At 39.7% G+C, this 12,364-nt stretch overlaps 1 protein-coding gene across 2 annotated transcripts in view; it reads right to left on the bottom strand.

Moving 5' to 3' along the window:
• Positions 1-731, bottom strand: part of FRRS1 (ferric chelate reductase 1) — a 53,012-nt gene extending 52,281 nt beyond the window's left edge. Inside the window, exon 1 of one of the 2 annotated variants that reach the window (XM_043877916.1) lies at positions 594-731. Coding sequence is in view for 1 of the 2 variants with exons in the window: in XM_043877915.1 (XP_043733850.1) it covers positions 334-348 (15 nt within the window). In the remaining variant the exon portion in view is untranslated. Of the gene's footprint in view, positions 1-333; positions 445-593 lie in introns of those variants that run through there. The other variant, XM_043877915.1, reaches the window with a different exon arrangement.
• Positions 732-12,364: the final 11,633 nt, after the last annotated feature.

Raw genomic sequence — 12,364 nt, 5'->3', positions numbered from 1 at the left:
AAAAGTTTAGCTTTATAAAGAATTATTTCTGATAATACATTTACAAACTGAAAACTCCCCCTTTGCCCCTAGGACAGCATGACAAGATATTTAAAAAAATTAAAGGCAGAGGTAACACCTAGTCACCCCAGAGCCTCTCTGAAATTCTAAAGCACACCAGAGCTAGGGGTGGGGGAGCTAAGATTCCTAAATTAAAAGACACTTTAAAGATCAAATAAAGTATGCCATTAGGTTAAGTAAAAAGGGAGTTTCCATTGCTAAAAATTAAGGACTAAACACTGATGCACGAATAAAGTCAGGGCTTTTCATGATCCCAAACATGTCTCTACTTACAATCACCCTTTTCATGGGATTAAAGCTCCGTAGTCAAAGTCATGGGACATATTATTAACCTAACTCCTTAGCGAACACTCATTAGCTCAACACAAGCTCACAAGCTCCAGAACACAGTTCGTTAATAAGACATCCACCCTGCGTCTCCAGCAGCCCGGGTCAGCACAAGCGACTGCTCTCTCAGTACAGTCACGGAGCTGGAATTAATTCTTAAGTGCCTTACAAAAAGCTCTGGCAGAAAGAAAACAGGAGACACTTACCTTGAGAAGCAAAGGCAGCCTATCCAGCTTCCGGTTTTGTTAACAACTCGTATCTCTTTTTCAGCAGCTGGGTGGAGCCAGTTTACCCATAAGAAGAGAGTTTCCCAAACTAAGCAGCAAAACAGGATTTGCAAGCCCGACACTAGTCTCAGGACTCTGTTTCTGAGAATTAACCCTTCTGTTCTACACAAAGAAACAATTTTACCATACCACCTAATCACTGTTTCACTGAGAAAATTAAATTTTTGTCTTTAACTATAAAACCGTTTGAAATACAATCTGTTCTGGATAATGCTCAGTAAAGACAGAACCAGTTTGTGCTTAGGTAAGGGTTGCCAAATTTAGCAAAATTATTGCATAGGATGTTAAATTCAAACAACCAATTGGTTGTTCAGATAAACAACCAATCATTCATTAATATAAGCATTATCCTATGCAATATTGATGACACGCATATTAAAAAATGATTCATTGTTTCCCTAAAATTCAAATTTACCTTGTATTTTATCTGACAGGGTTTCCCTAATTGCTCAGTTGGTAAAGAATCCGCCTGCAATGCAGGAGACCCTGGTCTGATTCCTGGGTGGGGAAGATCCGCTGGCGAAGGGACACTCCAGTATTCTTGGGCTTCCCTTGTGGCTCAGCTGGTAAAGAATCCACCTGTGCAATGCGGGAAACCTGGGTTCCATCCCTGGGCTGGGAAGATCGCCCAACCATCCCTGGGTTGGGAAGATCGCCTGGAGAGGCCACTTATTCTAGCCTGGAGAATTCAATGGACTGTATGGGGTCGCAAAGAGTCGGACAGGACTGAGCGACTTTCGCTTAACTTAGCTTAGCTTAGTTTATCTGGCAACCTTATCTAGGGAATAACAGTAATTAGCAGACTATTCCAATTAACTACAAAAGGTGTAATAGAATCAGACTGCATTAAAATGAAACCTTTGAAAGTGCAAGTGACAATGCAAAAGAATTCTTTTATTACGCAAAATTTACCTTGGGGCTTCCCAAGGTGGTAAAGAATCCACCTGTCAATGCATGAGTGGTAGGTTGGATCCCTGGGTGGGGGAAGATTGCCTGGAGGTGGAAATGACAACCCACTCCCCTATTCTTGCCAGGATAATCCCATTGACAGAGTTGCCTAGTGGGCTACAGTCCATGGGGTCACAAAGAGTTGGACAGACTCAGCACTGAGCACGCACACCTTGGAATGTAGGAGTTTGTTTTTGTTTCTTTTTAAAGCCTTTAATCTTTCTTTTGCCAATATTTTTTTTGTAAAAAAAAAAAAAACAAAAAAAACTCAGGGCTAGAAAAAGACAATATTAAATACCTCAGACCATGACTAGAACGTGCAGACTGAAAAACAAACTGTCACACATGCCTTGACTTGTGATCGCTAGTTGGCAATCACATTAGCAAATTTTCTAAAAGTATTTCAAAAAAGGAAGAGTAGGGAAAGAACACCATCACTTTAATCTTTAGAACTTGCCACAAATTAACAAAAGCCCCCTCTACAGGATTTTAGAGAGAAGCTTTAAATAAAGAAGACTCTGATTTTCTATCCTAAAGCTGCTTGGAACGTGAATGAACTTAAACTGAGTCAGTTGAACTTCAGTCCTTCCATATTAAGGGTCAAGTGGTGACAAAACTTTCTATAATTAGACTCTTTCCAGGAATAGTCCCCAGTGAACACTTTACATGCCAAAAGCATGATAAAGTCTATAAAACAAATAATTCTTAGAATATGCTATCAATCTTTCATCCTAAAGCACTCTTAGAAAGCAGTATGGTATGGCAGAAAAAACTGAATTGAGAGGTTTAGCCCTTTCTAAAACCAGCCTTTCCAGGCTTATCATTTCCCTTAAAGTCCCCAGTCCTAATTCCCCTTATCATTCCCTCCCACAAGCTCACCTCTTCAGCTACATGTCAGCTGCCAGAAAAGAAAGTCTATTTATTAAAATCTTCGATGTACATTGGACTCTGAGAAGTAGACACCAGCCCATTGGATCCCACTCTCAGGTTTCTAAATTAGCAGTTCTCAAATTTTTGGGTTTCAAGATCCCTTTGCAACTCCTAAAAATTATTACAGCCCCTAAGAAATGTTCGGTTATGGGGGTGATATCTGTCAATATCGTATTAAAAAATTTAAAATGAGGCATATTTAAATACTTATTCACAAATTCCACATATTTATTTATGGACAAATGACAATAACGAACTCATCACATGTATTTTTTCTTTTTTACTCTTAATATTTTTTCCTCTTGCCTTTATAAGTGTTTTCCAAAAATAAGAATTCAGTGAGAAGAGTAGTATTGTTTAAATTTTTACAAATTGCTTCTGAGCCTGGGTTAATAAAAGACAGCTGGATTCTCATACCTGCTTCTCCATTCAGTCTGTTGCAACACAATACAACACATCGTGCAGTCACTGGAAAAATCCACTGCATACTCATATGAGAATGAGGATGAATAAGGCACATAAAGTATAGCATGAACAATGAGAACCACCTATTAGGCTTCCATTTTGAACAAGCACATGAATTATCATATCTAAGTCTCACGAGGACTCTAGGTAAAAGGTATTTGTCATGGACATACTGCAGCTGAGAAGGCTAAGGCTGTGCCTGGCTAAGTAAAGAGCCCAAAGCCGGGCAGAAAAAAGTGGCCAACAGGGATCTAAGCCAGAGCTACTGACTCTATATACTGAGTCCCACTGCCAAGTATGAATGAGGGCGGGTGGGCCAAACGTATAAATCTTCCTATTGCAGTCAGCATGTCATTAAAAATTACATTCCCGTAAAACATCTCCAATTGTTTAGACCCTGCCTCAATTCCATAAAGGGTTTCCCTGACAGCTCAGTTGGTAAAGAATCTGCCTGCAATGCAGGAGACCTGGGTTTGATCCCTGGGTTGGGAAGATCTCCTGGAGAAGGGAAAGGCTACCCACTCCAGTATTCTGGCCTGGAGAATTCCATGGACTATTCAACACCATAAACCCAAATCCACTGTCTAAAATGAACTTATTTTCACTCAGTCTTTAATTATATCTCATCAAATTTCATCCAAATTCATCCCCTCTTCTCTATCTCCAGTGCCTTCATTCTGGCTTACATCCTCATTACTTCTCAGCAGGACTATGGTCATTATCTACTAAGCACCTCCAGTTTCTCATCAACTTAATAAGCCATCCCACATGCTATCATATTAATCTTCCTAAAGTATAACTCATACCATGTAATTCTCAAAAAACCTTCACTTAACTACTTACTGCTGAATGAATGAATGTCCAGATTCCATAGACTGACAGTCAAATGAAATAATATCTGTAAATCACAGTGCCTGCCACAAAAGTATTTGTAAATGAAACCTCCCATCTTCCCATGCTTCACAATAAGAAATTGTTCCAAAATTACCCATAAACTTCTGACCAAACTCTGTTCATTAAATCCACATTTTACATGTTCTCTAACAACACAAAGCCATTCTCAGCGTTAGATTAGTAGTAGCAATATTCTTCTTCATAATTTTCTTCCCACCAGTTCCAGGTCACTTCACAGTATGCCCCTCTAAACACAGCCTACTCCTTAAATTACTCAACGTAATGTGACTTCTCGATGATGAATGAGCCTGAACAATATCTGCCACTTCACCCAACCCCTGGCTAGAATTATCTGTGTCTTCAAAAGGTAACTAACATTGTTACTGAGATCCAGTCTTGACTTATTTAGGTAAAATTAATCTCTTGAAAAAAATCTTTATTTTCACCATAATTTCTTTTCACTATAAAAAAAACTTGGAAAAAAAATAAAAATAAAAAAATAATTTAAAAAATTTAAAAAAAAACTTGGAGATGATCTGAAGTCAAAAACATCTACTCCAGAGGATAACTCTGTGGCATAGGACGTTGCTTTCTGACAATTCTTTTCCAGTGAGATATTTCCTTGTTGTGCCACACCGTCCTGCTCTTTGTAGAAACTCTAAGCCTTCCATTACTCCAGCTATTAATATAGAAGCCCTGTTCTACCCATTACTAATGATAATCCAAAAAATGCCACTGCACATTTCCAAAGTTGCAGCAGGAAGCAGATATAAGGTATGAGAGTGGCTCCACTGTGTAAGGCTGTGATTAGATGAGTCACTCCCGATCCCAATGGAATGAAGCATTTTGCTTTTGAAGAAAATAAATACTAACAGGGGAAAGACTCAGAGTATTACCCCACTTTAGTAATAGTTCTTCTTCTTCAGGCTTCCCAGGTGGCGCTAGTGGTAAAGAACCTGCCTGCCAATGCAGGAGACAAGAGATGCGGATGCGAACCCTGGGTCGAGAAGATCCCCTGGAGGAGGGCATGGCAACTCACTCCAGTATTCTTGCCTGGAGAATCCCATGGAGAGAGGAGCCTGGCAAACTACAGTGCATAATATAACAAAGAATCAGACATGACTGAAGAGACTTAGCATGCATGCCTGCACTGCTTCTTCAGGTTGACAGGTAAACTAGAGAAGCTTGGCTTAAAATGAAGGTGAAAAGGCAAATGAGTGTGGTGAAAAGAGCACTAGATCACTTTAGACAAATCACTTATCCTCTCTGCTCTTGTTACCTCAAAAGTAAAAGTGAGGGGTTACAACCAGAATCATATATGCTCTAAGGTCTCATGTCAAATTCTGAATGCAGTTTCTGGTAGCCAAGAAGAGGCACATAATGCACCAGAAAAATATTAGATTTTTAGGTGGTCAGTTTAAAAAAAAAATTATCACAATCATCCAACAAATACTTTGTCAAGTAATCTACTGTATTGCAAAGATTGTACTAGGCACCAACCTATACTTGTACAAAGAGGTTCTAAATCTACTGTAATATATTGTGTCTTCCTAGGTGGGTGAGAAAGAAAGAAGGAAGGAAGGAAAGAGGGAGGGAGAGGGGGAGAAAGGGAATAAGGAAAGGGCACAATTATCTGGTAAACCCATGTGCCTGTAGACATGCAGTCTGGTAGTTTTCCAGACATCTGAGCATGTTCTTTGTCCCATAAGACTCTTGAGAGTCCCTTGGACTGCAAGGAGATCCAACCAGTCCATCCTAAAGGAGATCAGTCCTGGGTGTTCACTGAAGGACTGATGTTGAAGCTGAAATTCCAATACTTTGGCCACCTGATGCAAAGAGCTGTCTCATTTGAAAAGACCCTGATGCGGGGAGGGATTGAGGGCAGGAGGAGAAGGGGACAACAGAGGATAAGATGGTTGGATCGCATCACCAACTCCATGGACATGGATTTGGGTAGACTCTGAGAGTTGGTGATGGACAGGGAGGTGCCGGGGTCCAGCCCCAGCAGGATCCAGGGGAACCCTCAGGATGAACGGCGTCGGCGAGAGAGAGACATGTAGGACCGGCCTTGATAGGGCCAAGTCTGCTAGGGAGACAGAGAGAGAGAGAAAGAAAGAGACCAGACCAGGAATATGCAGCAGAGTCTGGCAGTTGCTTTATTTTTCACCATCGCCTTTATACCCTAAGTTGATACATTTCTAAGGGGCAGATAAGCATACAGACTTAGGTTAACATTACATCAGCTTGTCCTTCACGAAACCAGGTGTGCTCTGTATATTTTTTGTTTACGAGAGTCTTTTCCCATAGATTTTTTGTACATTATCTTCTGGCCTTGAGGTTAGCAGAAAACAGAAAAGTGGCAGTCTCATGGTACAGCAGGTTGTAACATAATAGAAATAAAATCCTGTTAACATAAAGTCAGTCTTTTTGCAGAAATTCTCAGCTAAATTTATCTAAAAAAGTTTAACACACAAAGACTCTGTGGCTCTGGAGAGGCAGCCCCTGTTTAGCACTCTTGGTTAAAATTGACAATTATCTTATTGTTTTTACACTAGGGCTAAACTCTTATTTTACTCTATCTTTAGCTATATTAACAATAGTTTCCACTGCACAATCTCAGCACATTAACATCAATCAAACGTTGATCTAATAACAACTTTTAGAACAATATTTTTTGTATTTTCTAATAGGGCTTCCTCACCCCACCAAAGGGCTCTGTGCCTATTAGGGCCTTTTTAATGGTTAATCTCTATGTATAATATCTTTTGGCTTTCAGGCCTGTTGACAATTTATGGTTTGCACCTGGTGCAACTTTAAGCAACTTCAGTAGCCAACCCTGTCTTTTTTGTGGTTAATCTATTTTCTTTCTATTAGGTGTCATCTCCAAAGGAACTAGATAGGATTACATTTTTTTACAGAACAGAAATGCAAAGGATTGCAAAAACAGCAGATATGGCACAAAACAGGCTCTTAGTCTAAAAGTTAATTACCTGCAAGAAGTCGCCAGCTAATCTCTATCTAAACTATTTTCTATTAGGCACATTTGTGGCTATCATATTTGTGGAGCTTTTTTCACCCTGCGAAGGGGCTATGCTTAATAGTTTCTTTTGTTAGCATACTGTGCTTAGGATGTTTAGAACAATCATGAGCATTTTGTGCAATGAGAGCACACATTTATCAAACAAGCTAGAATGCCAGCTAAAGGGTTTGAACTGAAGCATTTCCTTCATCCCTGGCCCCTTCATAGGGTACCAGCGTCCAGGAGATTTATTAATTAGGGTTTTAAGTTGGTCCTCACTCAGTGAAAGAGGAGCAGGAGAGCTCTTGGCAGGCAACACAAGAATCCGCAGCAGGGCAAACAAGAACAACAGCAGAAAAGGGGGGAGAATATAGGGTAGGGTAGAGGCCGAGGCCAACCTGGAGGGTCCCTTATCCTAGACGGCCTTGCCTGTCAGGTATTTTCCTTGTGACCTCGTCATGGATGGGGTCTCGGACGGCCTTGCCTGCCCGGTATTTTCTTCATGACCTCGTCACGGGCGGGACCTCCCATATCGGCTCCCGACAGGGAGGCCTCGAGTGCTGCAGTTCATGGGGTTGCAAAGAGTCGGACACAACTGAGTGACTGAACTGAACAACACTGTATGTTTTATGAAGATAAATTTGGTTCAGGCTTCCATAAACACCTCCACTCTTAGACTTTCAACTTTCCTTGATGTTAATAAACACCCAAAATATAATTATAGCCCTCATCTTTTATGTAATAATAAATTCCAGTCTTGTTTTCTTGCTTTCAAGCTAATTGAGCATCTCTCCATTCAAAAACTGAACTCAATCTATTTTTCTCCTAGTCAGCTGAATAATAGTCTCCAAAAAGTTATCTACATGCAAAAATCTCCAGAACCTATGAATGTTACAAGGCCAAAAAAAGTGCATGGGGTGGGAGTGTTGCAGATGTCACTGAGTAATTATTTTAGATTATCCAGGTGTGCCCTAACTGCAATCACAAATGTCCCAGAAAGAGAGGCAGGAGAGTACACACAAAAGAAGAGAAGACAGTGTGACCCTGGAAGTAAACACTGAAGAATGACAGCAGCTCCTCAGAAGCTTGAGAAACAAGGGACAGATTCTCACCTAGAGCCTGTGGAGGGTGCGTGGTTCTGCCAACCTCCTGACTTTGGCCTGCTGATATTGATTTTGGGCTTTTGGTCTCCAGAACCATGAGAGAATAAATTTTCATTGTTTTAGCTACCACGTTTATGGTCATTTGTGTTGAATAGTAATATATATTGAGGTTGCAAAGAACAAAGAGTTTTATTGGGGGTCTAAGGAATTGCGATTTGGGAGACACAGATTGGGAGAAAACCAGAAGAGTGTTCTGGAGAAGAGAAAGAGGCAGGGGCCCACAAAGATAAAAGCCACATGGCCTGCCAAAGAATCATGACCGACCCTGACGCAAGGCAGGAAACATCTGTCCTCAAGGAATCATGAGCTGCTCTAGGGTAAGGGCCCAGAGGCAGATAGGTTGTGAATAGCCCCCTAGAGTAATAACAGTCCAACAAGGATGCTGAGTAGGACAAGAATCAAAAGGCCAGATTTCATCAAGACGCATACAAGTCACACCTCCTCAGTGGCCTCCTGGTTCATTTTAGAGAGTTTTCTTAGCAAAACCAACTCCATTTTTATATTTTCCTTTCACATCTGTTACAGTAGCCACAGGAAACTTGATCGATTTCTCTTTCCAGTTTCTTCTTTGTTTTTCAATTAGTGGAACCTATTTTCCTCACCACACAAGCTAAACCTGGAGATGATTTTCAACTTTTTGTCTTTTTCATATTTTATAGCTCAGAATTTTTCATCTCAGAGCCACAACCCAATTGTTAGTGGATTATATAATCTTAATGGTCACAATCAGAAAAAAATGTTAGAGAAATAAAATAGAAAATATCAGAGAAAATATCTTTATATGAAAAGGGTAAGTAATTGCTGTTGCATGAGTTTTTTTTATTATGAGTAGATATGTCCTGGTTTGTGAGATAAGATGTATTTCTCACTGTGGGTAACAGCCCCAAATGTTGAAACCAACTGCTTTTCATCTCCCCAAGTCAATTATCAGTTCCTTCTTTCTCAGTATTGTTGGGGAATGAAAAAACTTACTTCTGTCCTTCTAAATTCTTCACAACGGTCTAAGAATTAAACTGACATGAGACAAAAAATACAAGAAAAGTTTAATAACATGTACCCCTGGGAGAGATGCAGAAAAACTGAGTTATTTGCCAAAATGACCTAAAACCTCACCTTGAATACCATCTTCAGCTAAAGACAAATGAGGATGTTGGGAGTAATAGGTTGGAGACTTTAGAGAGGAAGAAGGTAACTGACATAGAAATAGAAAAGTAAACATTTGGTAAATAAATGTTTGCTGGCCGTGTAGAAACTATGGAACACAGAGTGGACTCTGACCCCTGGGCCTCGCTGAGTTCCCCCTCAACACCACCCATATCTCTGCTTTATTCTGGGAACAGGCCTTTTAAATTATTTAGACAGCCAACAGGTTGTAGAAGAGAGACTTCCTGAGTCTTCTATTACTTAAAAATGATCAGCCTAAATTAATCCTCATGCCAAAGAGTATTTTGGGGTGGCAAATTTTGCACCCCTACAATACTTATATGTAGGCCTTCTTTCCACAGACTTTAGACTATCAAGGGCCAAACACAAAAACAGAATGTGTAAAAGAAAGGGAATATGGAAAAAAGAAAAAGAAAAACAACAACACTAGGCGGTCTAAAAACAGTGAATCTTTTTGTCCATTTGTTGCATAAGCTAATTCACTGATAGCTAACTATCAGGGTGCCATTGAACAACTGGAGGGAGTCAACAAAGATAATAATCTCAGTAGGTTATGGATTCTCCAGGAAATTTGATAATCCCTGTGGGCTCCCCTGCTGGTTCAGACAGTAAAGCATCTGTCTGCAATGCTGGAGACCCGGGTTCGATCCCTGGGTCGGGAAGATCCCCTGGAGAAGGAAGTGGCAACCCACTCCAGTACTTTTGCCTGGAAAATCCCATGTACAGAGGAGCCTGGTAGGCTAGAGTCCATGGGGTTGCAAAGAGTCGGACACGACTGAGCGACTTCACTTTACTTTACTGTGGAGCAAACTGCTGCCAGGTCTGTCCATTGGTTTCCAGCTCTGATAGGCACATGGGCACCGATACTCCCCTCCAGTCTTTTACCTCCCATCATCCAACGACAGAGCTGACTACTGATCACAGCGATCTGAGTGCTTGGGAGAGTTGCTTAGTAACTAAACGCTTCCAGTGTCTTCTCTGGGCCTAAATATTTAACACACTGTTTTCTGCTGCCCCCAGTAGGCCAAGTTTGTTCTTCTGTAGCCTAAAAATGAGATATTTTCTTTTAAGATGTTGACAGTTAAGACTCTAAATTCAGAACACTGAATAAACTCCTAACTTGAATCACTAATAACTTTGCTTCTCTGAGAGCAATGGAAGCAACAACCAGAACTGTATCTCTTGAGTCAATTCTGATCAACAGAAAAAAAAAACTGATGAACCCAAGACAGGAAATTTGAGGGCAAGAGGAAGAATTGGTAGTGGTAGCATCTATTCGGATGGGAAGATTAGTGGGAAAAGGAAAGAGCAGATTTGAAGGGTGGAAAGCAAGAGCTGAGTGTTGGACGTTTTAAGTTTTAGATGCCATTAAAATAGCCAAGTGAAGCTATCTGTTGATAGACATGTATGAAAATAAATATTTGAGTCATCGATACTACAAAGTGAGCATGGATGGAAAAAAGAAAAGATCTGACCAAATGAGCTTTGAGTTCACTAACATTTAGAAGTTGGGAAGAACTGGCACATATACACATAAATGTTCCAATTAAATTATCCTCCAATTAAAAACACTTACCATGACAAAGAAAAAATTGTAGTGCCTTCCTTGATTAATAAAACCCTAGGATAACACGGTCTTAGATATAATAAATTTCTCCCAAGTTTTCTCTCTCACCATAGCTGGAATATCTGCTTCCTCAAGGAAGTCTCTGCTAGTAAGGTCTTTTAGCATACTCATCATTGCATCATGCTCACCCAGATATGCAGGATAATCTCTCTCACTGAAAGTCAATTGATTATGAACTTGAACCACATCTACAAAATACCTTCATAGCAATGTCTAGCTTAGCATTTGATGGAATAACTGGGGATTATAACCTAGCACAGTCAACATCATACTACTGTATCTAAAACACAGCTCCATATAACTCTCCTTCCTTACTCTGCTTTATCTTCTTCACAGAACTTATCACTACCTGACATTATGTTTATATATTTATTTATCTGTTTGTGTATTGGCTGTCTTATTTTCTAGAATGTAAGGTCTGTCAGGGAAATAATTTTATTTTTTGTATCTGATTTTAACCATTTGTTCAAATAATATCCTATTTTGGACATTGTGTTTCATTCTGCCATTTTATTATTATGGCCAACATTAAAATAAATATCTTTGTATATACATACATTCTGGGTCACTTCTCCACTTTTTTAAAAAGTAACCTTTTTTAATGTCATTTTTATTAACTTTTTCAAGTTGTATTTATAGAAGTATAATTCTACAAAGAGTGAAATTGTCCCTTTTTAGTGTAGAGTTCTGTGATTCCTGACATATGCATGAAACATATGCAACCCTGCAGCCACCACGATCAAGACACAGAGGTTCTCATCACCTCAGAGAGTCCCTTTGTGACCCTTTAGGCAACACTTGTCTCACTCCCTCCCTAAAAACCATTTGTATTAGTTAGCGAGGACTCCTGTTAGAAAGTACCACAAACTGAATTTCTTAAAGAATAGAAAATCTGCATCTCAAAGTCCAAAATCAAGTAGTCAGCCAGTTTGGTTTTTTCCCAGGGCTGAGAAGGAAGTTGCAGGCCTCTCTCCTTTGTTTATAAATGACTGATTTCTTCCTATGTCTCTTTACATCATCTTCCCTCTGTATGTCTCTGTGTCCACATTTTCCTTTTTTATAACAGCAGTGATACTGAATGAAGGTCTACCTAAAGGCTTCTTTTTAACTTGATTTCCCTGGTACAGACACTATTCCAATAAGGTCACATTCTGAGATCCTAGAGCTAGGACTTTAACATGTGAATTCTGGGGCAACACATAGTACCATTAATCTGCTTTCTCTCCTTGTAGATTTGCTTTTTCCAGAATATCATATAATCATACATAAACGAAATCATAGCCTCTATGGCCTTTTGCATCTGGCATCTTTCACTTAGCATAGTTATTTGGGATTCATCTATGTTACATGGATCAGAAGTTTTTTCCTTGTTATTGCTGAATAATTTTCCAGTGCATATATATACTAGTTTGTTTATCCATTCACCAGCTGAAGGACCTTTGAGCTGGTTCCAGTTTGCAGCAATTAGAAATAAAGTCAC

Source organism: Cervus elaphus, chromosome 20, assembly GCF_910594005.1.
Source record: "Cervus elaphus chromosome 20, mCerEla1.1, whole genome shotgun sequence".
NCBI lineage: Eukaryota > Metazoa > Chordata > Mammalia > Artiodactyla > Cervidae > Cervus > Cervus elaphus.
The sequence above is the reverse complement of the archived record's forward strand: the minus strand, read 5'-3'. Positions and strand labels throughout refer to the sequence as shown.